This window comes from Mesoplodon densirostris, chromosome X (assembly GCF_025265405.1).
Source record: "Mesoplodon densirostris isolate mMesDen1 chromosome X, mMesDen1 primary haplotype, whole genome shotgun sequence".
Classification (NCBI taxonomy): domain Eukaryota; kingdom Metazoa; phylum Chordata; class Mammalia; order Artiodactyla; family Ziphiidae; genus Mesoplodon; species Mesoplodon densirostris.
Window position 1 is genome coordinate 117,054,131 of NC_082681.1, and position 27,836 is coordinate 117,081,966.

The following is a 27,836-nucleotide window of genomic DNA, read 5'->3' on the forward strand; positions in this document are numbered from 1 at the left end:
ACTAATTCATGGCTCCGCTCTCCCCATATCTGTCCACATCATTCCTGTCCCCTAAAGTGCTCTCCCTGTCCCTGTCAGTTCCACACCCCCACCGCACCAAGGGGCAGCACAGACCACAGTCGGCACCTCCCTCCCCCAGGCCCCCATGGCACCTCCTCAGTGCTGGCTTGAGAGCACTTTGTGCAACTGGCCTCCTGAACCCCTCCAGCTTTCTCCACGGGGACTTCTTCTTTGCTTGTAGAATACAGAGGAGACAAGCAAGCGCTTCTCAAATCTATGCAAATCCCTTTCTAAAAATACACCACCTGCTCTTCCCTCCTACCACTCACCCATCCCACTCTGCCTACTGAGTGGGCAGTTCAGTCACAAATTCAACTTCCTCAATTAGACAGCACGTGCTTTAAGCATCAGAGCTACACCTGACTGAATGCTAACATACTCTGTGAAGATACTTCAGACTTTCATGGGGGAGATGAGGCACAGCAGGTTGCTCATATTTTTCACATGGGAGGTTCCCCTTTAAATGACTTAATTTGTCCTAAAATAAGTACTGTCTTCTAAAAACTTCTTTAAAAGGAAAACAGAAAAAACACGGCAGAGACTGGATCAAAGCAGCAACATCCCCCCATCCAAAGAATTGCAGATCTGCTCACATGGGACACTGCATTGCTATCCTTTTATATTTTTTTTCTGTACTTTCCCATTTTCTTCAATGAAAAATCACATTTATAACCAGAAAAAAATTTGAAAAGTCGAGAAAGTGTCTAGTACGGTTGAAAAGTATTTTCCTTAGGACAATTATACACTGTCAGTTAAAATTTTAAAAAACCCAACTTTTAATTACCTGGGAAACCCAGCTATCCTGAATGACTCATTCCCACAGAAGCAGTACGTGTACTTGTAGGGAGAATGGTCCCAATGCCAAATGTTCAGAGCATTCTGGGTAGACCCATCTGAAGCCACACTATTTACTTACCAACTCTGAACCAATCCCACCGAAGGGCGGTTAAGCAAGTTATCTGGCAGAAGATTAACTTCTCTCATCGTGTTAGCCAGGCGCACAGGAAGCTCCTTTCGTAGGAACATATATGAAGTTTTCTCACACGCATTATCTCTCCCTATTAAGAGATGAAAAATGTTCCATGATTTTATAATCTAACAGATGGAATAATAAAATGTTCTCATGGTAGCCCAGTGACTGGTCGGGAAGAGAAAATTAAGTAATATTGCAGTCTCTAGTTAAATCTTTATCCTCTGAAATAGCAAGTTTAAGAAAATAATTTAATTAGAATAGAAAAAGAACATTTATTCCAAGAGGCAACCTTGAAAGCAGTGTTTTTCCCTCAGCACAAATACATCCCTAGTGTTACCAGTGGCGGTATAAAAGTAACCTGGGACAGAATCTGAATTTGTTTTCAAATGAACGCTGTGGGAAAACTGCCAAGTACAAAAGTAGGAGAACATGTAAATCCACTCCTGTTCACAGGGGTTTCCAGAAGGCAACAGACCCATTCATTCCACAACTATTCACCTACTGCGGGCCGACTGCTTCCTAAGATTTTCTTCGAATGTGTTTCTTCAGTGACCAGGAAGCAGCCACAGACCCCAGCTCTGACCGAGACACAGGACTTGGGAGGTGCCCGAGAAGCCAGCTCACAGGTGCCCTCAGAAATGGAGTGATGGACTACAGCATGTCCAAGAGGACGGAGATACAGTGTTGACTAGGAAGACAGAGCTCAGGGAGGGAGTCTTCTGTTGATTGCCTAGTGCTGGCTGTGCACACAATGTACACAACTAGGGCACAGTGAGAGAAAAGGTACCAGGCCACCTGAAAGAGGAACCCGAGCCCTTTCCCCGCTGCCACGTGACCAGAGCAGTTCCATGACTGGTCTTGCCCCCAAACTCCAACCTTGCTATAAACCCAGTGATAGTTGGGGGATAGAGGATGTGATAGAAAAGACATGAGCTTTGGGGACAAAAATGTGCTTCAGCCTCAACTTCTCCATTTACCCTTGGTAAGCTTCTTAACTTCTGAGGCTCAGCTGCCTTCATCTGTAAAATGGGGATGAAACGTCAGTTTTGGTAAAGAGTACATGTGACAACATGTATGGAGCCTGACACAGATCAAGTGTTCGGCGAACATTAGTTCTTCTTCTGTCCTCTGTGATACTGATGGGTCTGTCCCAACTCTCTCACATTCGGATAGGGTTGCCTGATGCCCCATATTCCCTGGAGGCCGCTGGGAACTAGGCAACCTCGGGACCAAGCCCAGAGAGAGGGAAGCAGGGCTTATCGAGTGATCTTCTCCTCCAAACTCTCCTCTTTCTTCCAAATGTGATGAAGGCAGCAATAGAGATTCAGAAGTAAATCCATTCTAACACTTCCAGCCAAATTCTTTCCTGTCCTCACGGAATAAGACTGGAAATAAAAAGAACCCACTGTTTTTGGGGTTTTTTGGCCAAACCGTGCTGCATGTGGGATCATAGTTTCCTGACCAGGGATTGAACACGCGCCCCCCCTGCACTGGAAGCGCGGAGTCTTAACCACTGGGCCACCAGGGAAGTCCCATAGAATCCACTTTTGAGAGTCATCTGCAGAACCTGCAGAACCTCTTCCCTCCACTGCCCCCTGCCCCCCTTGTCCATTTCCAAAAAAGTCAGAATAAAAGATTAAATTCTTAACCCATCCCTCATTTACCTCATTCTAAGTGAGTAGTATATTGAAGGCCTCCAGTAAATATTTAATCAGTAACTCTGCCTTTGCCTTTTCTCCTAAGGGAAATACTCCAAAAAAGGAAGAGGAGTGTAACATCTCAGCAATCACCTTCCAACACTTACTCCATACACATTCATTTGGCCTTAGATGATTAACACTTAAGATGATTCAGGCTGCTGTGCTTTAGATTTTATATACATATATATAAAATTCCTAAAATGTTCTGTATATAATTTTTATGGATGAATCATTTTAAGTGCACTAAAACTGCTGATATTTCAAAACTCAGAATGAACCTCATTATAAAATGAAGGACCTATTATCTAAGTTAAAATGTGCATGTACGGTTGCACATACCAGGAGAAATACCTTGTATCCTGGTTAAATAGAAAGGACTTTTTTTTAAAAAAAGCACAAAAAAAATGATGGCGGAGAAGGAAGTTAGGGAATGGGGAAGAAGCGAGAACCCTGTGGTGTTGAACTGGAACTGGAAATAGCAGTATGACCTTAGGATTCTGAAAAATTATCTGAGTTTTTAGGGGTACTGAAAGTTGACATGCTTAAACTTCCACATCCAGAGCACATGAGGAGCAGCACATCAGCAGCATGGTGGGGGGGCGTGGGGCTGGGGGTGGGAGTAGGGTGAAGAGGGAGGGTCGGGGAAGTGACAGTGGTCTGGCAGGTGCCAGGTGGTGAGAGGCAGTCAGGTGCACGTCTCTTCTGGAAATCCACAGGGCTAGACGGCTTTCAGAATTGAAAGGTTTTCAGTTTTAAAAAGAGTACGTGCATCCATTGCGTGAAACAGTCTACTCTACAAACACAGTGCAGCTACAGCGCAATCTGTGAACGTCGACACTGAGCAGGGGAAGACCACGGCCCCCAAATCACTGCAGGCCAGGTTTTGCCACGGGCTTGGTTTGGGCAGCAAAGGTATAAAAAAAGAACTTCAATTTTTTGAGCTTTTTGGACTTCAGAATTCAGATTAAAAGACTGCAGTCTGGGGCTTCCCTGGTGGCGCAGTGGTTGAGAGTCCGCCTGCCGATGCAGGGGACACGGGTTCGTGCCCCAGTCCGGGAAGATCCCACATGCCGCGGAGCGGCTGGGCCCGTGAGCCATGGCTGCTGAGCCTGCGCGTCCGGAGCCTGTGCTTCGCAACGGGAGAGGCCACAACAATGAGAGGCCCACATACCGCAAAAAAAAAAAAAAAAAAAAAAAAAAAGACTGCAGTCTGGCAGAACAGTAATGCCGAGATCAGATGCCAGAGTTAGACTTGGCTTTGAATCCTGTCCTGAGCATCCACTGGCTTTGTGAACACCCGCAAATGTCATTACACGTCAAAGCCTCGGTGTAGCCACCTATAAAATAAGAACAGGACCGATTTCACAGAGGTTGCAGCAAGGGTTAAAAAGCATTTAACATTCAACATGAACAGGTTCTTAAAACTGAGAAGAGGGGGCGCATTAAATCGCAATCACTCATGATGCCGGCTTGTATAAAGCAGAGCAGCCCAAGGCCATGGGGTGCCAGATCAAACAGTCCGATGCTCACTAAGCCCTGAGAGCGTGACTGCATTCTGGTTCAGCGCGGTCGCCTGTGCTCATTTGATGATTCTACATAATTAAAAAAGGATTAAAGTATGTTCCATGTCCCTACCATCCAATTTTATTTATTTTAAAATAAAGGCCTTGGTGCTTCCATTGGTCAACTCTGCACTAACTGGAAGACTCAACTAACTACTAGGCGTGGCCTGAAATAACCAAACTTTCAGGCAGCATTTATTCTAGGCTTCTTGGGTTATCAGCCTTTCATAAACTAGTGTTGAAAGAAACTCTGTCTCTATACCCCCGCCCCCCCACCCCCGCCCCCAGTGGCACTGATTAGACTGCCTCACCTGTGGGAGTGTCTCAATGATTTACTGGAAGAAGAGAGAATACTTTCAGAAGTTTGCATCTTAAAAAAAAAAAGAGTGCCTGCAAAATCTCAGGTTTTGCCTCCTACATTGTAATTTAGCTTTAGAGACGAATTCTTTGTACTCAGATACCTTAATTATACATCAGCTTAAACAGGGGGATAAGTCTTTTTTAGTTAATTAGTAAGCCTAAAAATAAATATGAAATGCCTGATTTTTTTAACCTTCCTGTGGTTTTCCTCATATAAGTTGAAAGTATTTTATCTTATGTATTAATGTTAAATATTCAGTTTAAATCAAAGGGTTCCAACAATCCTGTTTTTAGTTAACTTACCAAAAAGAAACTTTTGGTTTTAACTGAATGTCCTCTCAAAAGGGTTCTGTTTTTCTAAGGCTTCTGGCATATTGAGTATTTTCCAGTTATTCTTCCCAGTCATTTGACTTCATTTTTTCCCCGCTTACTTGGCTTCTCTACATTCCTTAATTTTGATTTTCTATTTTTATTCTGCATTTCTCCATATACTTCATCTTATTCAAATTTACCGATTAAAATTTTCCCTAGTATCAGTTCAGAAAAAGATGAAGAAGCAGTGTGTGAGAGGCATGGAAAATTCTGATTTCGTGAACGCAAATAAGTCATTGGCTTAAATACACTTGTGTATTTCTTCAGTTTTTCTTCCTCTTTTGATGACCCTTTAATTCTCTTCTGTTTTCTGTTTGTTTTTCGTACTTCGCCCTTTCATTGAGAAGTCGGAGACAATTACTACATTTGCAAAAGGTATGACTGGCCTTGTCTAGAAAGGTTCTAAATGGCTTTCCAGTTCACCAAGACACAGGATAAATAGACACAGAAACACAAATGACTTTTTTTTTAAATTGGGGTATAGTTGTTTTACAATGTTTTGTTAGTTTCAGTAGATTCACAGCGAAGTCAATCAGCCATATGTATACATATATCCCCTCTTTTTTGGATTTCCTTCCCATTTAGGTCACCACAGAGCACTAAGTAGACACAAATGAGTTTTGGGTTTTCTTTTTTCCCATAAATGACTTCTGATTTAATACGGGGAGCCCTCTCAGTGATGGTCACTGATAAGAAAGGAGCATTTGACCAGCCTTCTGAGAGCAAGAGTTCCGACTTTATTCTTTATACCTGGTTTCCACAGTGGCATGTATTTCTGGTGAATCTCTAATCCTCTTTTCGACTAATTTACAGGAAGCAGAAAAAACAATTATTTCTTCGGTTAATGAAATGACCTGATAATGTATCTTATAATTAAAGCAGAGAGCTGAGCACACGCCTCCCAAAAATGTAGTCTCCTGTCTGGATTACTTGAAGGCTATCTTTATCCACATCTTTCAGCTTTAAGGCTTGGTGGGGGATGTTTTAGGAGGGTAAGCAAGGGAATCAGGGAGTGGAAAAGGAGGGCAAAAAATGGAAAAATTACCAGCAAGGCACTAAACCCCAACAGAATGATCAACTCATTCTAATAATGCTGCTTTTTCTAATTACTGTCAATTAAACGTTTGAGTTTACAATGTATTTTTACCACTAACCATGTTAAAACGGGTAAAATGTAACTGAGAAAATAATATTTCAGGGGCAGCTCTTTGACTTTGCTTCAGTTGTATTTATAAGATTTCAATCTTTTGACAACATTGAATTTTAGCATAAGTAACTTATTCTCAAACTTACCAGGGCTATAAACAATAATTAACTGAATAGTCTTTCAGAAGACACAACCTTAAGTGTGAATGGAGAGCTACCAAATGATTGTGAATATCCTTCAAAAGAATCCCCCCTCTTTCTTTAGCTTCATTTATACTTTGAAAATGTTTGTTTTACTCCATGTCCAGAAATACTATTTCACTGCCTGGGAAGTTTAACAGTTTTCCTTTGTTTGGGAAAACTTATTTCTGAATTTAAAGAGATCAAAATAGGTAGTGGGTTTGGAGTCTACCAAACTTGAGGCTGCATCCACTCTAGGCCGGGCCATTTGGGTTAGTATTACTAACAGCAAGCCAGAAACTTCAGAGCCAAAGAGCCAAAGATCAGGTATTTCACACACACCTCATTCCCTATCAAACTCAATGCCCCAACAACATGCAGCTATTACACTATTTCTTTCAGCCCAATGTCTATTTATTATGTTCATAGATGCTGTGGGTCAGGAATTGAGATAAGACTCAGGAGGGAAGGCTGGTCTGGGACCTCAGCTGGGAAAACTTAAACGTTGGAAGGGTGGCTGGACGGTGGGGGCTGGAACTATCTGAAGGCTTCCAGCTCACATATCTGACCCTTGGGCCGATTACTTACTGACTGAGATTGCCTACTGAAGCATCGTCAGGTGGCCTCTCCATGGGCTTCCTCACAGCATGGCGGCCTTGGGCTGGTTGGATTCCTGTATGGCTTCAGTAAACAAGGCAGAGGCTGCATGGCCTTTTATGACCCAACCACATAAGTCACACAGCTAGTCCCCTTCTGCCATACTCAACTGTTCTAAGCAACCGTAGCCTGCCCAGACTCCAGGGGGAAGGGATTAGACTCCCTGCGTTGGTGGAGGGCTGGCAAGGGCACATCATAGAAAAGCCTTGTCAGGGCCATCTTTGGAAAACGCCATCTGCCCCAAGATGTTCATAAGGAGGTGTACAAGATGATTTATTTCTCACATTATACTTTAAAGCACTCTTCTACTACCTGAATTTGTTTTCTCTGGAGTCACTTTGGGGCCATTTATTTATGTTAGTTTCTCTTGCTGTAGGCTTCCCTCAGATGGCAGGTGATCCTTGCTTGTTCAGTGAGGCAGCCTAAGGACTAAGTGAGTACCCAAAACACCTGATTACACAGGGCTTTGGGGTGGGGTCCTAACACCACACCAGCTTCCCTTATTCTCCTTAAACAGTTCTTTCAGTGTCTTTGGAGAAGAACCCCCTCCTTGCCCTTCACTTGGCCTAGGGGTAACTGCCTGCCTATTAATGTTCTGATGATCAGCATGGAGGGCAACCCTTCTGTTTGTAGACTTCGGGTTCACTCTCCAATTTTCACCCAGCCAGTCCTACCTGTCACTCCTGCCCTCTATCCCTGGTGCTGCATTACTGAGGTAGAAGCCCCTCCTGGGGCCACAGTGCCTCCTGAGTATGTTCTAGACCCCAACTATCCAATATAGGAGCCATGAGCCATTAGAGGAAATGTGAATATTCAATTATATTATAATATCAATGATAAACTCACTGTGATAACTGTATCATGGCTATCAGGAAAGTACTCTCATGCTTAGGATATATATTTAAGTATGTAGAGGTAGTCATTACATCTGCAACTTACTCTCAAGATGGTTCAGCCAAAAAGGTGTATATAGAGAGGGAGGGAAGGAGATACAGATAGGGATGGATGGAAGGGGGAAGAAGCAAATAGAGCAAAGTAACTGGTGAATCTAGGTGCTAAACATGGGTGTTTACTGTTCTTATCATTTCTCCTGAGGTCTGAAAATTTTCCAAATAAAAGGTTTGGAAGAGACACTGTAAACAATCTAAGTATCCAACAATAAGGGAATAGTCAAATAAATTACAATATTGCATATTTACATAGGGAAATATGCAGTAATTTAAAAGCTTTTAAAACTCAACAACAACAAAAAACCAAACAACCCTATCCAAAAATGAGCAGAAGACCGAAATAGATATTTCTCCAAAGGCATACAGATGGCCAATAGGCACATGAAAAGATGCTCAACATCACTAATTATTAAAGAAATGCAAATCAAAACTACAATGAGGTATCACCTCACACCAGTAAGAATGGCCATCATTAAAAAGTCTACAAATGACAAATGCTGGAGAGGAGGTGGAGAAAAGGGAACCCTCCTACACTGTTGGTGGGAATGTAAGTTGGTGCAGCCACTATGGAAAACAGTATGGAGGTTCCTCTGAAAGCTAAAAACAGAATTACCATATGATCCAGCAATCCCACTCCTTGGCATATATCTGGACGAAACTATAATTCAAAAAGATATATGTACCCCTATGTTCATAGCAGCACTATTCACAACAGCCAAGACGTGGAATCAACCTAAATATCCATCGACAGATGAATGGGTAAAGAAGATGTGGTATATATATACAATGGAATACTACTCAGCCATAAAAAGAACGAAATAATGCCATGTGCAGCAACATGGATGGACCTAGAGATGATCATACTGAATGAAGTCAGACAGACAAATACCATATGGTATCACTTATATGTGGAATCTAAAATATGACAAATGGGGACTTCCCTGGTGGCACAGTGGTTAAGAATCCGCCTACCAATGCACGGGACACGGGTTTGAGCCCTGGTCCGGGAAGATCCCACATGCTGTGGAGCAACTAAGCCCCTGCATCACAACTACTGAGCCTGTGCTCTAGAGCCCGTGAGCCACAGCTATTGAGCCCGCGTGCCACAACTACTGAAGCCCACGTGCCTAGAGTCCATGCTCCACAACACGAGAAGCCACCACAATGAGAAGCCCGTGCACCACTACAAAGAGTAGCCCCCGCTCGCCGCAACTAGAGAAAGCCCACGCACAGCAACAAAGACCCAACACAGCCAAAAATAAATAAATAAGTAAATAATTTTTAAAAAATATGACGAATGAACCTATCTACAAAATGGAAACAGACTCAAGGACATAGAGAACAGACTGGTGGTTACCAAGGGGAAGGGGGTTGGGGGAGGGCTGGAGTCGGGGGTTGAGGTGAGCACATGTGAGCTTTTATACATGGAATGCATAAACAACAAGGGCCTACCGTACAGCACAGAGAACTATATTCAATATCCTATGATAGGGACTTCCCTGGTGGCCCAGTGGTAAAGCATCTGCCTTCCAATGCAGGGGACACGGGTTCAATCCCTGGTCAGAGACCTAAGATCCCACATGCCACGGGGAAACTAAGCCCGTGCGCAACTACTGAGCTTGTGCACCTCAACAGAGAGCCTGCATGCCGCAAACTACAGAGCCCACGTGCTCTGGAGCCTGCGTGCCACAACTAGAGAGAGAAAACCCGCATGCCACACCTAGAGAGAAGCCCGCGTACCGCAACAAAGACCTAAAGCAGCCAAAAAATAATAAAAGAAAATAAATAAAAGTAAATATTTTAAAAATGCTATGATAAACCGTAATGGAAAAGAATATTTTAAAAAAGAATGTATATATGTGTAACTGAATCACTTTGTTGTACAACAGAAATTAACACATTGTAAATCAACTATACTTCAATTTTTTTTTTTTTTTCTTTTTGCGGTATGCGGGCCTCTCACTGTTGTGGCCTCTCCCGCTGCGGAGCACAGGCTCCGGATGCGCAGGCCCAGCGGCCATGGCTCACGGGCCCAGCCGCTCCGCGGCATATGGGATCCTCCCAGATCGGGGCACGAACCCGTATCCCCTGCATCGGCAGGCGGACTCTCAACCACTGCGCCACCAGGGAGGCCCTACTTCAATTTTTAAAAAATGAGTTTTTAAAGAAAAAAGCAGTCTTCTGAAAAAGGTCTTCCTATAACTAGAGCCGTTCTATTATTTTAAAGAAAAACATCCTACTAGAGCCATTCTATTCTAAAAACAAAGAAACAAACAAAAATCTCATACAGAACGTGCTACTATATGCAGATCTTCCTAATGGGGGCTGAAGCCCATGCTACTCTTCATGTAATGGTTTTTGATGCTCTTGTAAGAAAAGAGGGTACAGGGTGATCATGACAGGGTTCTTAATTAAGGTAAGTGAGGGTTACTGGATCCTTCCCTGAAGGAGATCTGTGTCTGTGCTGAGGGAACATGAGCGACAGCCACTAGTACCTTGATCCTCTCTCTTGAGAGATCCTATTTGTTGACTCTTTTGAAATATATGTATCCATGAACAGATTAGTGAGAAACCTGCCCCTGTGTGTGCCAGATAAGGCCAAACCAAGTTGTGAGTAGATTTCACCATGGGCCCACAATTTGTGCCCTTGGCTTGGGCAACCCCTCTGTCATCACCCCCAGTCACTGAGGTCTATGTCCCATGGATCCCAAGATTCCTCAAAAAACTGAACAGTCCATCAGCACAATACCTGGCACATTGTAGGTGTTTAATATTTCCTGATTAGAACTGAAAATTAAAATACCTAGTAAGTTTCACTATAAATTTACAATAGCAAATAAAATTCAGGGGTTCAAGGTAATATTTGCTGGCCAATGGTAAATTCCTCTAATAGATCACTTCATTCTGTATATCTGGTTAGGGGTATTCCAATCTTTATAGTTAGGGGAAGAAGAGCCAAAAGGTAGACAGGAAGGTGATGATATAAAGTGACAGTAATTGTCAATATTGTGTGTCAGGCCAGAGAGTGGAGAGAAAAGGCAAGGATGTGTTGAGAACTGACATCACAAATAGAGCTTTGACCAGCTAAAGCATATGAGTAGCACTCATAGCCAAAGCCACCACACACATCCACATCACCCTAATTCCAGAAAGGAGTTTAGGATCTAGTCTTAACGGTGGATTACAGAATGTCTTGTTGTCATGGAAGCAGGAACAGTTAAGTAAACGCCACACTGTACTCATCGTTGAGGTTAACTGAAGCAAAACCTTAAGTTAACCATTACAGTGAATGAAGAAGATCCAAAGCCAGTCACGCTCAAAAGCACAAATGAGCTGAAAGTGCTATGTTTCTTAGAAAATGATCAGTTTATATAGCTGGGACCTTCAGCCAACAAACTTTAAGATAATTAACATTCAAGGTTAAGAGCTCCCTATGCAGTTTTCATTCTTAGCAGGAAGCTGACTTTGTCCAGGTTAATGCTATGTCACTAACTTCCCATAACAAAAGCATAGCCAACATCTACTGAGCACCTACCATGTGCCATGCGCTGTGCTGCATGTTCTCAAGTTCATGGGTGCAACAGGCCTATGATTCGATGCTATCATTTCCATTTTGTAGATCAGGACATTGAAGTGTAGTGGGATTAAGTGATTTGCCCAAGCTCGCACTGGTGGTAGGCACCAGAAACCAAGCCTTGAGTACAAGTCCACATAGACCCGTTATCATATTTCCAGAGAGAGACAATAGGCTAACAAGACAATAAACTAACAAGTGTGGGTCCTCAGAATAAAAATTGTTTGTAGTGTAAGTAAATGAAGGAGGTAGCAATCTGATAGCTCCGAAATGATAAGACTAGACAAACATTAGACTGTGCAATCTCCAGATTGTCTAAAAGAACAAATTTAGACAAGACCCCAAGCATTACTAACAGAGACTCTGTTTGCTAGAAAGAATTGCACTGTGGCAAATGGTATATTACGTGGTAAGAAATGGTATGTTAAGTTGAAAGAAAAAAAGCATACGTTTAAAAGCTCAACCGACCTGCATTTTAACTGTGGTTTTGCTCCTAACTTTGCTTAGGCAAGATACTTAAATCATCTAAGCTTCAGCGTCTTCATCCAAAAAATGGAAACATCTATTTCACCTGGATGCTGTGAGAATTACAGCTACATCTAACTACTATTGTGTCTGGTGGAGAGCGGTACACAAATTTAAGTTCCCTTCGCCTCCTAGAAAGAATAATTTCTGGCTCACTTTGGAAGAGGCAGCCAAGATGTTAGGTCAACAACTAGCTGATGCTTTGGGCACTCTCTTCATTACTCGGGGCTTCTACTTTCTCATGTGTAAAACTGGGGAGGTTGGACAGATGATCACTAAGCTCAGGCTCCCACTGAATCAATCTATGAGGATAAGATTTTGGTTTGTACACTTTACAGTTATTTATCCTACACCAACCTTGCCTAATGTACATTCTGGGACAACTCTGGAGAGAGCATTGCTAGGAGTGAGTAGCCAATGAAAGGAGCTAGAAATCAAGAAAAAGAGCACATACATTATAGTTGTTTTCTACCGAAAAACTAAGAAAGAAACAAAGAAAGCCTCCAAGGATGCTCTGGATAAAGGACAATTGGGTTGACACTTCACACATACCCAGAAACCACCTCTATTACACGAATCTCCAAGGGAGAGGTAGAGAAAGCATGCCAAAAACTCATGGGATGCATACATTTTGGATAGACTATATATATTGACATATTTGTCTCAACTTCTCATTTATCTATAAGCCCCTCAAAGGCAGAAACTAAGCCTCGACAATTCCCCAGTGCTTCTGTTTCCACCCCATTCCGAATCCAGAAAGTTCAACAAATGCTGATGGACTCCTGGGAATTCCCTGGCGGTCCAGTGGTTAGGACTCAGTGCTTTCACTGCTGAGGGCCCGGGTTCAATCCCAGGTTGGGGAACGAAGATCCCTCAAGCTGCACAGCGCAGCCAAAAAAAAAAAAAAATGCTGATGGATGCCTAAACTCCCTAAGTGTTAACCTTCAGCATCTCACAGACTTTATCCCCTAAAGTGGTTCACAGCTCTCGGGCAAAATTTTTACCAGATCTAACACAGTTCTTAACTCTGGAAGCACATTATAGTCAGCTGGGTAAGTCGTCAAAAATACCAGCACCTAGACCCTACCTTCAGAAATTGATGTAATTGGCTTCTACAGGGTGAGGGTGGGGGAACAGGTGGCACTAACTTTAGAAGCTCCCCAGATGATTCTCACAAGCACCCAGGACCGAGATCCAATGACTAGCATCTAATCACAGGAAATTCAACAAGGGAATAAACCAAAGAACTCCTCAGGCTCAGACAGTGGCTATTAAGCATCCCCAACTTTTTCACTGACCCATCTATTTTTAGTCTCTATTTTCATGTTTGAGTTTTGTTTCAGCCTCCTAGGAAACTGACCACACTTGAGCACATTACATGACCAATATAGGAATGTTAATATAGCAATGCCACTTTGCTTTCTATTTCATCTCAGAAGAGGAGAAATTAACCAAATTTATACAAAGTGCACAGTCAAGTATTAAGGAATATCTGCTACCAAGCTTAAGGAAACACTGTACTCTTCTAGAACAGATCCAAGGAAAGGTTCAGGTAAACCCTTAGTATGCTCCGGTCAATGAAGATGTAATAATTTGTCGGGAAAAGGTATGTATGTTACACGTTTGAAAGGGCCCTACTGTCTTCCGGCCAACAACACATGGGAATACTTAACTTCATGCTTTGAGAAAATGTTAAGAGATACGTAGCAATTTATTCCCAACAGTGAAACTATTATATACTGACTTCCATGCCCTAGGTAAGAAAGAAAGAAACACTCGTACAACTCAAATGGTTGAGTGGAATCAGAGGTCAAGTCTAAGACTGAAAATAAAATCACAACTGCTTGGGTGATGCTTAGGGAAATAATCTACCGAGTTAGAATCCCAAATATTCAATCACAGGGAATGTAAATACCGACCTGTGTAATATATAATACATAGTTTGCTGTAATTTTTGTGCCATTCATTATAGCAGAAAGAATAATCTCAGTCAAGATGAGACAATGACTAGGAAACGAGTTCTCGAGGGATATGAAGGGCAATCAAACCCAGCTCTGCCACAAATATGGCGAAACGGGCTACCTGAAGATGCTTCCAGGCTAGTTTCAATGAACGCCAGGTACCCCATCCACAGTTCCCTTAGCACATTTTCTATAAGTTTAGCTAATTTACCAAGAAGAATAAGTGGGCAAGAACAGCGAGAATTTCTAAAAATCTAAAGTAATAAATAAGGAGCTGCCACCACCAAATTTTAACAAAAATTACAAGGCAAAAGTTATCATATGATATTTAGTTGAAATCAGAAAAGTTGTCCTTTTGGAGAGAATCCACAACTATAAACTATTCTGTGAACTTTGTGATAAAACAGCAACAAGACAGAAAGATGTGAGGTCTTAATAGTTGTTGCTATGCAAATGGACAGCAGAACAGAGTAAAAGTGAGTTGACTGCAAACGTCCCAACAGAGATGGCAACAAATTCCAGAGGGATTTAGTGGTAATTTACATACTGCTCTAGGTGATAAATCTGACCATGATAAAAGCATTGTAAATGACTGGGTATATTAAAACTCAGACTGTGCACTAAATAAAAAGGAAACCAATAATCAGTGTCAACATATGTAAATATATGGGCAAAAGATGTAACGCTATCACCAAAAAATGGATGGAAGAATTAGAGGTGATATTCTTTCCGAACGCCTTTAGTTGTATACTTTGATAATTACTTTACCAAAGAAGGGAGCACAAGAGGAAACAATAGATATACAGCACAGTAGCTTACTATGCCAAGTAGACACAGGGAGTGCATGCAAATGATTAAAACTCCCGAGTCCAGTTACTAAATGGTCAAGGGCACTTCACACACAACAAAATGCACAAAATAAACCCACAAGGGGAAAAAATAAAACTTTTAGCCTCTATGTTACCTATTATACAATTGAAGTCATAAAACCTCATTTTGGCAGGGCTGTGGAGAAACCGGTAAACTTAAACTTTGGTGACAGCCCTAGAGATTAAAACTATAAAATCCCTCCAAGCCTTTCACATGGTAATTCCACATAGGGGCACATACCCTATAGGTAAGCCACCGATCACCCGGAAAAGTCTTAGCTACCCCAAAAGTCACACTCCAGATAGCCAAGTTTTACTGTTACTAGCATGCGGGACAAACAGAGCTTTATCATTTAAATGCCAATTAACAGCAATCACTGCACACTTCTTTAACAAGGAGCCAAACTGTCTTAGACTAGAGGTCCAAACTTTCTGTAAAGGGCCAAATGGTAAACATTTTGGCGTTGTGGGCCAAATCGTCTCTGTGGCAACTACTCAACCCTGCTGTTGCAGAGGTACAGAAGCCACATATGCTATGTAATCAATGGGCATGGCTGTGGTCCAATAAAACTTTATTTACAAAAATAGGTGCTGCCAAAAGCCAGAGCATATGCAACATAAAGACTGAACGCTAATAGAAACTATCAACTTTGGGTGATACTGATGGATCAGTGTTGGTTCATCAGCTGTAACAAACGTCCCACACTGGTGTACGGGAGTTCCCTGTACTTTCTGCCCGTATTTGCTGTGAACCTAAAACTACTCTTAAAAATACAGTCTGTTAATTGTAACGCAAAAACAGGTGGCTGGCCCTCGGGCTATATAGTTCGATAACCTGTCTCAGACTATGGCATTCAAAAAAAAAAAAGGATTTGCCCAACTCTGGAATCAGATAATCATGGAAGTAAAATAATAGAATGCACGTAAAATGAAAAGGAAAAGTGGTGATGTTTTCTGATTCCATCCAGTAATAAGACCATGGTTTCCCAAATCTTTTCAACAATCTGATCAACTTCCCGAAGTTTAATGGGACGAAACCACTCAGTCATCAATAGGTCAGGACGTGTGGCCATGTCTCCCCTTCAGAAGCATACAAAACTGCCAAGAGAACGAACAAAGCTGGAACTACACCTTAAACGCTCAGGGCCTGATAAACCAGGTTAGGTTGAAATCCAGTCATATCAGATCTTTAGGGCCCAAAAGGCCAATTTTTCTTTAAATTTAAATATTGATCAAGGTGCATTAAGCCACGTTAGATATCTTTACCCTAAATGAAATTGTACTCTTCCCCTTTAATTCTGAATCATTAGCTTCTGTCTCTAAACAGTTGGCAACTCCTCACAGTAGAAGAACATCACCTCTTACAGAAAAGGTGTGTCATGTACATATATGTAAAGGTACAAAGTGTACACACTCAAAAACAAAATGCCATTGCTTCTCTCTTTTCCTAACACAATTTAAAAAAAAACAAAACCCCCAAAATCTCCTCATTTTCTCCAGAAACAAAACCACTCTTCTCCCCAGTAGTAATCAGGCTTTAAGGAGCGTGACTTACAAACTCAAGGCTTTCCGAAGCAGTCATTTGCAACCAAAGTCAACTTCGCAGTGGATACTGGAATCTTAAAATACTTTCTAAGGAAAACAGAGGGCAGCTGGGCCTTCAAACCTCAAGAAGAGTAAAAACAGGGAAACTGGTTGCTGCCTTCTAATAGCTAAAGGCTCCAAGGTTCAGAGAACCAGTGTAATTATGATAGAAGTCTTTTCTGTGAAAAGAAGACAGAGTTGTCAGACAACCTATTGTCAGACAACCTATCTTCTGGTGGTTTTATTTCAGAGATGCTATATTTAAATGTGGGGACATTACAGAAGTTTAGACCTATGTAACAACTGACTAAATTAAAGTGAGATCATGTTTAACAACCTTTAGATGGAGTCAATAATCACCACTTATGAAGCGCCCACTCTGGGCAGAAAGCAAACAGCCGAGGAAGCTGTGAGAAGGGTACAAAGAACAGGTGAGTGCCTACCCTCTGGAAAGAGACAGTTTAGAATAAAATCAAAGAACAGGAGCCAGAAGCAAATATGTTTAATACAAGTGCAGCTGTGCAAAAGACGAGTGCAAAGGAACTGGGAAATAAAACAGAAAGTCAGTCTGTAGGGAGCGGATCAGAGTGATTAATGAAGGAACCTGAAGTGGACAGGGTAAAGCTGAAAGATGAAAAGCATGTCCAGATGAAAATGTGAATCATTTCCCATGAACTCATTCAAGATTCAGAAGGTTCTATCTTTAAGTTATGTCATACAGTCCAAGTTCTCCTTTTCTTACATCGCTAAGAGAACTTTAAATTCTTTTTTTTTTTTTTTTTTTTTTGTTGTTGTTGTACGCGGGCCTCTCACTGCTGTGGCCTCTCCCGTTGCGGAGCACAGGCTCCGGACACACAGGCTCCGCGGCCATGGCTCGCGGGCCCAGCCGCTCCGCGGCATGTGGGATCTTCCGGGATCGGGGCACGAACCCGTGTCCCCTGCATCGGCAGGCGGACTCTCAACCACTGCGCCACCAGGGAAGCCCGAGAACTTTAAATTCTTAACAACCACTTAACAGAAAGACCTCAAGCTTTTGCAAACATCACAAAGAACCACGGTAAAGTTAACTGCCATTCAAAGACAGTTAATTGGTCCAAAACTCCTGAGAGCAACAGGTTTACAGGAAAAAAAGAGTAAAAGTTATACTGAGAAATAAAATCAATAAATGTTTATTCTGAACATTAAAATGTGCTATTTCTATTACTCCTTATAAGGAGTTAATATATACTGTCTGAAGCCTCACTGTCCAACAGAAACCTGTGAGCCACACATGTAATTTTAAACTTCCTAGCAGCCATATGAACATAAAAAGAAACAGGTGAAATTTTTGATGTTTTATTTAATGCAACATACCCAAAAAAATTACCATTTCAACGTGGAATCAATACAGAAACATACTGAGATATTTTAGTACTTTTTATATTAAGTCTTTGAAATCCAGTGTGTGTCATACTAACATCTCAATTCAAAAGCTAAATTTCTATCAGAAATAATTGGCCTATAATTAGATTCCATCAAATTTAAAGTTAAGGTAGATTCACATATCCAAACTGTTCTAACACACTTAAAAGTTTTCAATTAACTGAATCAAGTGTCACTTTTAAGTTTAAATGTAAATTAAATCAATTCAGTTTCTCAGTCACAACAGCCACATTTCAAGGGCTCAATAGGTTCAACTGGCTAGTGGTGACATATTGGACAAAGAAAGTCTAAATAAATCAGTAGAAAGATAATCCCTGGAACCAAAAATTCAAACCTAATTACTAAAAGAAATAAAACAAAGCAAGATATATAATACGGTAGAAAAATTACAGGTATTAAAAACATAAAGTGAAAGAAAATTATAGATGTTTATCGTTACAGATGACAGATCTGTCATAGCAGTAATATAAACTGGTTAAACTTAACCACATAAAAGAAAAAGTTTGACTCACAAAGCAAAACCCAGCTTTAGACTACATTTCAAGAAATTCAGAAATGCTCTAGCAGAAAATGAAAACAAGAGGCAGATAGGGCTCCGGATCTCAATGTCACATAAGGATGAATCCAGGCCAAAAAGCACTGAACTAGTCAAAGGGCAGCACTCTGCACCCTAAAGCGTGCATCTCGAAATGACAATTAAGGATATCTAAGCAGCAAATGTAACATTAACAGGCACAAAGCAAAAACCATAGACAATATCTGGAGAAACAGAATCGGATTATTAGGAGACCTGAACTTCTTTTGACCCATGACAGATCCAGTAGATTAAAAAAAGCAAAGGTATAGAAAACCCAAATAATATAATTAATATGGTAGATTTGATATATGAAGCTCTGTAACCTGAGAAGAGAACATAACCTTCTTTTTGCTGCCCAAGGAACAGTGACAGGAAATGAACACAGATTGGACTACAAAGCAAACATCAATAAATTAAAGAAATGATTCCAATAACATTCTCTGATCACAATGCAGCAAAACTAAAAATCAACAAAATTAAAATACAGGGTGCACTTCTACTGGAAATTTAAAAACTCAAGTCTTGGGACTTCCCTGGTGGCACAGTGGTTGGGAGTCCGCCTGTCAATGCAGGGGACATGGGTTCGAGCCCTGGTCCGGGAAGATCCCACATGCCACGGAGCAACTAAGCCCATGAGCCACAACTACTGAGCCTGCGCTCCAGAGCCCGCGAGCCACAACTACTGAGCCTGCGTGCCACACTACTGAAGCCCGTGCGCCTAGAGCCCGTGCTCCGCAACAAGAGAAGCCACCGCAGTAAGAAGCCTGCGCGCCACAACGAAGAGTAGCCCCCCGCTTGCCTCAACTAGAGGAAGCCCGCACACAGCAACGAAGGCCCAACGCAGCCAATAAATAAATAAATTTATAAAAAAATAAAATAAAATAAAACTCAAGTCTTAGTTCACATAAGAATAAAAACCTGAAGATGCAGAAGAGCTGGGAAGAAAAAGCATCAAACACTATACACATCAGCTGCTAAAGCAGTGTTCAGAGGAATGCCTGTAGCCTTAAATACTGAAATAAACAACAAAGAAGAAATGAATTTTGCCGTTCAAAAAGAAAAAAAATAACACTGAGCACATGAGGGGGAATTAATAAAATCAAAGTAGACATTAATGAACTAGAAAACAAAAGTCATAAAGCTAATAAGTGAATCCAATCATATAAACCAACAACTAATCTAAACACAAAAGAGGGGGAGAATATAGAAGGAATAAAGGGGGAACAGCCACAGAGAAAATTAAGACTAATTACTATCTCAGCTATGCAAACTGGCTTTAAAACCTTGATGACTAGGATAATTTTCTAGAGAAATACATCAAAATGGATTCTAGAAGAGAGAGAAAATCTATCCAGATCAATACCACAGACTAGAGAAACCTGTCAAAAAGCAACAGTTTAAAAGGTTTCATGGGTGGATTCTACCAGATCTTTGAAGAACACATAGTTCAAAAGATAAACTGGTCTTAGTGCAGAAAAAAATGTATTTCTTCTGAAACAAGCATGACATTGATAAGAAAATCTAACAGACTGCACATACACACAACATCCACAAACAGCACGTGGAGATCAATATAATGAACCCAGGAATTCATCAAACTATTCTCTCTAGTACTGTATATGCTTAAAATTTTCCATAATAAAAAGCTAAAGTTAAATTTTTTTTTTACTCTGTAAAAATACTGAATCACTATGCTGTACACCTGAAACTAATATAATCTTATAAATCAACTATACTTCAATTTAAAAAATTTCTTTACTCAAGGAGAAAAAAATTTTATCTAGATACACTTTTTCACTTATCAAAAGTTTGACAACAATGTGGTAAAAGTGTAGGAAAATAGGTACTCTCAGAAACTTCTAGTGAGAGGATAGACAGACAACCTCGATGGAAGGCAATTTGACAATATTTATCAAAATTTCAAATGCACATAGCCTTTGGTGTAGAAATGCCATGTTTAGGTATTCGTCCTATATATATACTCACACAAGCATGAAATGATGAATACGGTAATTCAGTGTAGCACAGGCTGTCATAGCAAAGATTGGAAACAACCTACTAGCCATCAACAGAGAGTTGGCTAATGAATATAGTACACTCATATAAACAAATTCTCAGAAGCCATAAAAAAGTAAAAGGAAGTTCTGCAGTTACGATATGGAAAGCTGTCTAAGGAATTAAGTTTAAAAAGCAAGGTACAGACAAAAGTATTACAAGTTGCCATTTATTTTAAAATGGGGAGGCTAGTAGACAAAAGTAGGAAGCTGAATTTTCTATGTCCTTTCGTACCTTTTGAATTTGGATCCATGTAACTATAATCTCAGACCATAAAGAATCTCTTTTTTTTTAAATCCTACCTTTCACAGCGCACTATTGCCCTATAAACTCATGATCCATTTACAACGCTTGCTATTCTTGTTAAACTTGCTAACTGTGTGCAAGGCCATGTTTCAAGTAAAGATTGAGCTCAAGAAAACTCTTCTTATTTTAAAGGGCATAGAGAAATATGGCCCACAGATGAAAGGGGGACAACTCTAGATCCAGAAGATCATCTAATTAGTGGTTCTCAACCCTGGTTATGCTTAAGAACAACCAAAAATACCAATGCCCACCCCCCCCCCAGAACATTTATAGTAAAGTCTGGAGGATGGGGCACAGACATGAAGACCATGCAGGCATCTAAATGCTTTACAGCAGTAGTCCTCAACAGAGGGCGATGCATTTTGCTCCCCTGGGGGACATGGTGGTGTCTGGAAACATGTTTGGGTGTCACAACTTATGGGTGGAGGGAGTGCGGGGGGGCGCCGGGGTGTGCTACTGGCATCTAGTAGGGGGAGGCCGGGGGTGCTGCTTTCGTAAACCTCCCACAACGCACAGGAGGACAGCACCCCTCCTCCACCAAACAATGACCTGCCCCAGAAAGTCAAGAGTGCTGAGACTGAGCAGGCCTCATTTCAAATAAAGTCACTGCTTCTGAAGTAACACGCAGTTTTAGCCTTCCCTCTTAAACAAGGAAGATCATCTCATTTACTAGTGTGGATACATTCGCAAAAGAAAGCTGTTTCAGTGCCCACAGAAACCACAATATGCTGATGCGGTTCTAACAAATACTGTAAACGTGAAATTCCGTGGATATCCTTTCTCTGGTCCCTGTCCAGGTATTCTAGTCCAAAACTTCGGTCCCGTTTGCAAAGTAGCCAGGGAGAACGTCACAAAGTGGCAGTCTGTGGGTCAACATAGTTCACGCAACTGTTCTGTTTGAGCCCTAGGTCTTGAAAGTATACTGAATCGGCGCCGGGCAGCTTGCCCTTCTGGAGCCGGCATATACGGGGTGGATGGGGCTGCCACGGCCCCCCATCCCAAGCTGGCTTCGTGTAGTCATCTGCTGCTCCCACTCAGGGCCTGTAAGCACCGGGGGTGGCCCTCCCCTGCAGTGTTCTCCAATCATTCAGGGGCATAAAGCCTCTTTACTCTTCTTCCTTCTCACCTTAAAAATATGCCCACACCCTTTCTAAATTCTCAAACTCCCGCACCACTTGCCAAAATCGGACTTCTATCCAGAGCTGGAAGAACCAAGAGAAAGGTAGAAGTCGAAATGGCCTTTGTGTGACAACCCTCTTCTAGTTGTTGGCATTACAGATAGACTGCCTGCCACCTGGTTCGTCTCTGGGCATTACAAATGAGCCTTGAGTTTCTAGCACATTCCACTGCAATTATATATAGCTCTTCTGTGAGGTTCCTTATAAGGAAAAGACTTCAATTATTAGGCTTCTTCCATTATCCTAGATTAGAGTATCCCCTCCACTCTTCCCAAAATAGGTCAGAAGGCTTTTATGGGAAATACCTATCCAAAGATTTGGTAGTTTTCTTTTAAAAAGCTCATCCCTTTTCCTTGGAAATTAAGATCACACAGTTTGGGAACTGTGCTTTAGAGATGACCTTATACAATCCACGTGTTTTATCGACGGAGACAATGAACCCCAGTGAGGTTCAGTCACTCAGCCAAGGCCAGGCTCCTGAGTCAGTGGCACAGCAAGAATTAGAACCTTTCTTTCCAGATAATGGTCCCATGGGTTTTCCACGATAACACTATGCCCCACTGTGGTTTTCCTACTCAAATAACATCTCTGCCCAGACACCTATTAACACGGTAGATACTAGCTGCTATAGAAATAAATAAACCAAAATTTCGCCAAGCTATGAGAGCTATCACTTCAACTTTGAGGGTGGAAGGAACTGGGAGCCTCTGGATTCTTTCTGTTCCTTTTATTGTGAATTAACCTGTCTCAGTTTACCCCAATGAAAAGTCGATACCTTCAGAATCTCTCTAAACCATAAATTAGGGATAGAATGTTGCTATTTATAGCAACAGCGACAATTTCTTTCTAAACTCTGAAGTCAGGGGGCTGCCTCAAACCTCTAAAATTCTCACCAGTGGCCACAGATGGTAAAGTACAACTGCTGAAAAGCTTCTGGGACTGAAGTTTAAGATGCAAAGATCAACATGCCACTGAACCCTGACTTTCCTCATCATTCGCTGGCAAACCGGTTTCTTAAATTTTAATTTGGTCTCAACTTTAACCTATTCCTCTCTTCCTATCCTAACTTAAGTATGGACAACATCACATGGTGCTTACTGGGTCTTCCATGAATGTGCTACCTACTCTGCACTTAGGTTTTTATGCCCACCTGACACCATCTCTTGACATTTACTTCAAAGTCATTAAACGACCAGCCGCCCCATTATTTCCCCTCAAGAGCGTGGAACACCTTTGCTGCTCCATTTTCTTTTCCTTCCAGGATGCTGCGTTCCCTCCTGATAGCTGGGTGCGCACTTTTGTTTTAATACTTTCAGGTGTTTCACAACCAGCTGCCTCGCATTCACCCAACTGAGAGGATTCCCTCCGCGCTTGAAACGGCACCACTCTGGGGAAACACGATCCAGTTAACAGAAGGTCGTGGAATCTACTCCCATCTCAGCTAGGCCTCAGGCAGGGTGGGGGCCGGGTCTTCTGCCCTCCCACCTCAATTAGTGGAAGCCGCCCGACAGGGGAGAAGGTGGGACACAGAAGGAGAGGCGCGGCGAAAGGTGCTGGCACGAAACCCTGCTCTGTGACGCTAGGAGCCCACACGTCCGCTCCTCCCAGCATCTAAGGCTTTTGCAGTCCAGGCCTCTAACTGCTTTAACACAACACGAACGAGAGAGCAGTTCGAGTCCTGCCGCTCCGGCCACACAGGAGCACCTTAAGAGCAGAAAAGGAACAAAATACCATTGCATAATTTATTCGACCTCAAAGTGTTTCTAAACAGCCCTTACCCAATCCAAAAAGAAAAAAAGAATCTAAATATAAAAACGTTCAAAAGCCACCCACACTCCGCTCCGAAGTTTTAAGGGCGGTGAGGTGTGTGTCAAGTAGATTTGAAGCTAACGACGGCAGCTGTGGAGAGTCCCGCCCGGGATGAGGCTCCTCGGACGCGGTTTCTGTGTCTCCGGGTGAGCCCCCGGCGGGTGTGCGGGTACCAGGCCATGCCCCTCTGCGCCCCGAAATCCGAGTCCCCGGGCATCCCGGAGCCCCGCCCGCGGTTCCAATGGACTTTGCCCAGAGGCGGCGGAGACCCGCGGCGGCGGGCCCGGAAGGCAGCGGCCCCACACCCCGGGGCCGTGGGGACCGTGGCGACCCGCGGCCCCGCACTTACCGAAGTCCAGGAACTGCTTGATGGAGAGCGGAGATGGCGAGAAGCGCGAATAGCGCTCAATCTGCTTGGGCACCGGCTGCTTCAGCAGCCACCGGAACAGCCGCATCCTCGTCGGGGCAAGGCAGAGACCAGTCAAGACGCTCAAGCGGCCGCAAAGGCCGGTGCAGCCGAGCCGCGCGGATTAGGCAAGTTCGCCAAGCGCACAACCCTGGCCTCCGTCTCGGCCTCGGCGACGCGGGTGCAGCCGCCGCAGCAGCACCACCAGCACCACCAGCAGCTCCCGTGCCCCGGCCGCCCGCCCGCCCGCCCGCGGCTTCCCCAGGCCCCGCCCCCGGGGGCGGAGCCAGCCGCCGTACGTACGCGGCGCGCGGGGGGCACGAGGGGCGCGAGGCCGCACGCGCTGGCTGCTGATTGGCCGCTGCCGCCCTCGCTTTCTTTTGCCGGAGTGCCGCCGGGGCCGCCCCCTCCTTCGCTCCCGGGACCCAGACAGGCCCGGCAAGTGCAGCTACCCCCGGTCCCGTCCCGGGCTAGGTCCTCCGCGGCCGAAAGGTGGCGGAGGTACAAGGGGACTGGGAGGAGATCCGGAGCCCTCGCCCGGAATCCGATCCTAAGCGCTGCTCAAGGCCCCTCTCCACCGAAGGCACCTCTTCCGGGAGGCCTTCCCTGAATCAGCTGACTGTTGCACTTCAGGGTATTTGTTGCGTCTTGACACTTTTTCATCTTCTGTTTACCACTTAACTATACTGGCTGCTTCATGCCCTCCACCACTGCCACCACCGTTGGGCAAAAATAAACTCACTGGTTCGGATTCCTGCCTGCCCCTCACCATTGGACGGGATTCATTGTAATGTCACTCTGTTTCATGCCCGCCCCTCTCCACCCCCGCCTGGGCCAACTCCTTTGGGCAAGATTAATTGTTAAGTCACTGACTGTTTCATGCCACCACCGCCATCACCACCATTGAACGGGGTCAATTATAAGGTCAATGACACTTCATTTAGTCCCTCCCCCTCTCCCCCCCTCCCCGTGAACTCCCCCTAACACCACTGGGCAGGATTAATTGTAAGGTCACTGTGTCTTTGTTTCATGTCACCCCCCCCCCCGACCGCTACCATTGGAAAGGATCAAATTTAAGGTCTTAGGCACTGTCTTTCATACCCCCTCACCTCCACCACCACCATAGGACAGCCCCCTGACTCTTTTTCATGCCTCACCACCACCAGCACCACTACTTCTGGACAGGAGTCTGTGCTTACACTATGTATTACACTTCCACTATGTTAGGTATTGTTTGTATAAGAGTGAACTTGAACTCAGGGCTCAGTATATGCAATCATTATTTCCTAATGTGAAGTACAGCTTGCTTTAACTATTTCCACCAAACCTTGCTTTATTTTTGGCAACGTATAAACATCAACTAAATGAAAGGTAGAATGTTCTCTGAGGAAAGATAAAAATGTAACTGGAAACCACTCCTTTGGTCTGATTGGACTGGTTTTCTCAGTGAGCAAGATTATTGGTGTGTAGCTATTTAGCTTTTGTGCCTTCATTGGGTTTCTATGCACCCAATTCTTTGCTTAATGCTTGCACCTCTACTCTGAACTTAAAGAGAAAAGTAATACGTACACTCAAAGACATCCACTGGTCCTCCCTCACTTCTAGATTTTCAAGTACGTCTTGGTCATCTTGATGGTGGTATGGTATGTAGACTACCATGTCTTTTCAAAACAAAAAGCTGAAAAAACATACTAACAACCTCTTTAACCAGGAGCTTTGCCAGAAGAGCTAAGCAATCGTGTTGGTGTGCATGGGCAGACGAAAAGACCTGTGGCCTGTGATTCCTCCAGTGACTTTCTCGGGTGCTACCAGGAGGCATGTTGTACCTGGTGGCAGTTGTGGGAGTCGATGAGCAGGAAGAAGTTGAATATCGATGGAGAGGGGTTTTTCCCAACCTAAGCCGCAAATCGCTGCTGATCTTCACCTGAGCTTGGAAAGACTCGTTTCACTCCTTCCTTTTTTACTGAACAAAATGCTACTTTAAATCTATGTATTCTGATTTACTGAATTGTCATGTGCCTAGTTTTATTAATGTTTCTCCAAAAGGTGGCAAAGTCTTAGAAGTTGGGAACAATATGACAGAGCCTCGTATAATAGAAATTGTGCTGGTGCAGGGCTCAAATGACCCAGTCCTAAGCTTGGTTCTTTTATTAACTAGCTGTGTGACCTTAGACAAGTCACTTAGCCTTTCTGTGTCTGTGACTTCTTATGTCAGACGGGGCTACCTGATTTCTCTCCCTGGCATTTGTGACAATCAAATGAAATAAATATTTAATATAAACACAAGATATGGTTGTACCTCTTTTATCCAACTATTTATTTATTTAAGCTAAAAGTTTCATGTTAACTGGCAAAATCCAGAAGCTAAACCAGTGGGTTGATTTCAGTGCTGGTTGTAGTTATAAAAGAAGGATCTTGAGAGAAATAAATAGATCTTGATGAACTCTTTTCAATTATTTGTACACACCAAGGTCTTGCCCAAGCTCTGCTCCCAGTAGCTCTCAAAGTGAGATCCCTGGTCCAGCAGCAGGAGTGTCACCTGGGAACTTGTTAGAAATGCAAACTCTTGGACCCCACCCCAGACCTACTGAATCAGAAACGCTGGGGGTGGGGCCTGGCACTCTGTTTTAATAAGGTTATGGGGGTTTCAAAGATATGGCCACAAATTCTTTGATATTCCTCCCCTCAAGAGATGGCGCTTAACTCTTCTCCCCTTGAGTATGGACAAGAAGTAGTACTCACTTCTACCAAATACAGGATGGCCAAAAGTGATGAGATCTCACTTGAAGATTAGGTTATAAAACAACTTCTGTCCTACCTGACCAATACTCCTCAAAACTATCAAGGTCATTAAAAACAAGGAAAATGGGCTTCCCTGGTGGTGCAGTGGTTAAGAATCCGCCTGCCAGTGCAGGAGACACGGGTTGAAGCCCTGGTCCTGGAAGATCCCACCTGCCGCGGAGCAACTAAGCCCGTGCACCACAACTGCCGAGCCTGCACTCTAGAGCCCACGAGCCACATCTACTGAGCCCACGTGCCGCATCTAGTGAAGCCTGTGCGCTCCAGAGCCCACGCTCCACAACGAGAGGCCACCGCAATGAGAAGCCCGCGCACCACAACGAAGAGTAGCCCCGGCTCGCTGCAACTAGAGAAAGCCTGCGTGTAGCGATGAAGACCCAACAGACAAAAATAATAAATAAATAAAAATAAAATAAATTTATAAAAAAACAAACAAAAAAAAAAAACAAGGAAAATAAGAAAAACTGTCACAGCCAAGAGAAGCCTAAGTAGACATGACAACTAAATATCATGTGCTATCCTGGATGGGATTCTGGAACAGATAAAAGGACATTAAGGTAAAAACTAAGGAATTCGGCATAAAGGAAGGACTCTGGACCAAATTTGTTTAATAATAATGTATTAACATATGTTTATGAATTGTAATAAATGTACCATACTAATGCAAAATGTTACCAGTAGGGGAAACTGGATATGGGACATACGGGAACTTTGTGTGCTGTCCTCGCAATTTTGCTGTAAATCTAAAAGTGTTCTTAAAAAAATCAAGTCAATTATACAATACACTATTGACGACTATAGTCATCACATT

The 27,836-nt window shown here is 43.0% G+C and overlaps 1 protein-coding gene across 1 annotated transcript in view; it reads right to left on the bottom strand.

Annotated features, from left to right (window-relative positions):
* PDK3 (pyruvate dehydrogenase kinase 3) overlaps positions 1–24,450 on the bottom strand; it is a 72,239-nt gene extending 47,789 nt beyond the window's left edge. The window contains exons 1-2 of the mRNA XM_060086636.1: positions 24,170–24,450; positions 977–1,118 (exon numbers count right to left, since the gene is read on the bottom strand). Coding sequence (XP_059942619.1) covers positions 977–1,118; positions 24,170–24,275 — 248 coding nt within the window. The 5' untranslated portion in view covers positions 24,276–24,450. The remainder of the gene's footprint in view (positions 1–976; positions 1,119–24,169) is intronic.
* Between the last annotated feature and the right edge of the window lie 3,386 nt (positions 24,451–27,836).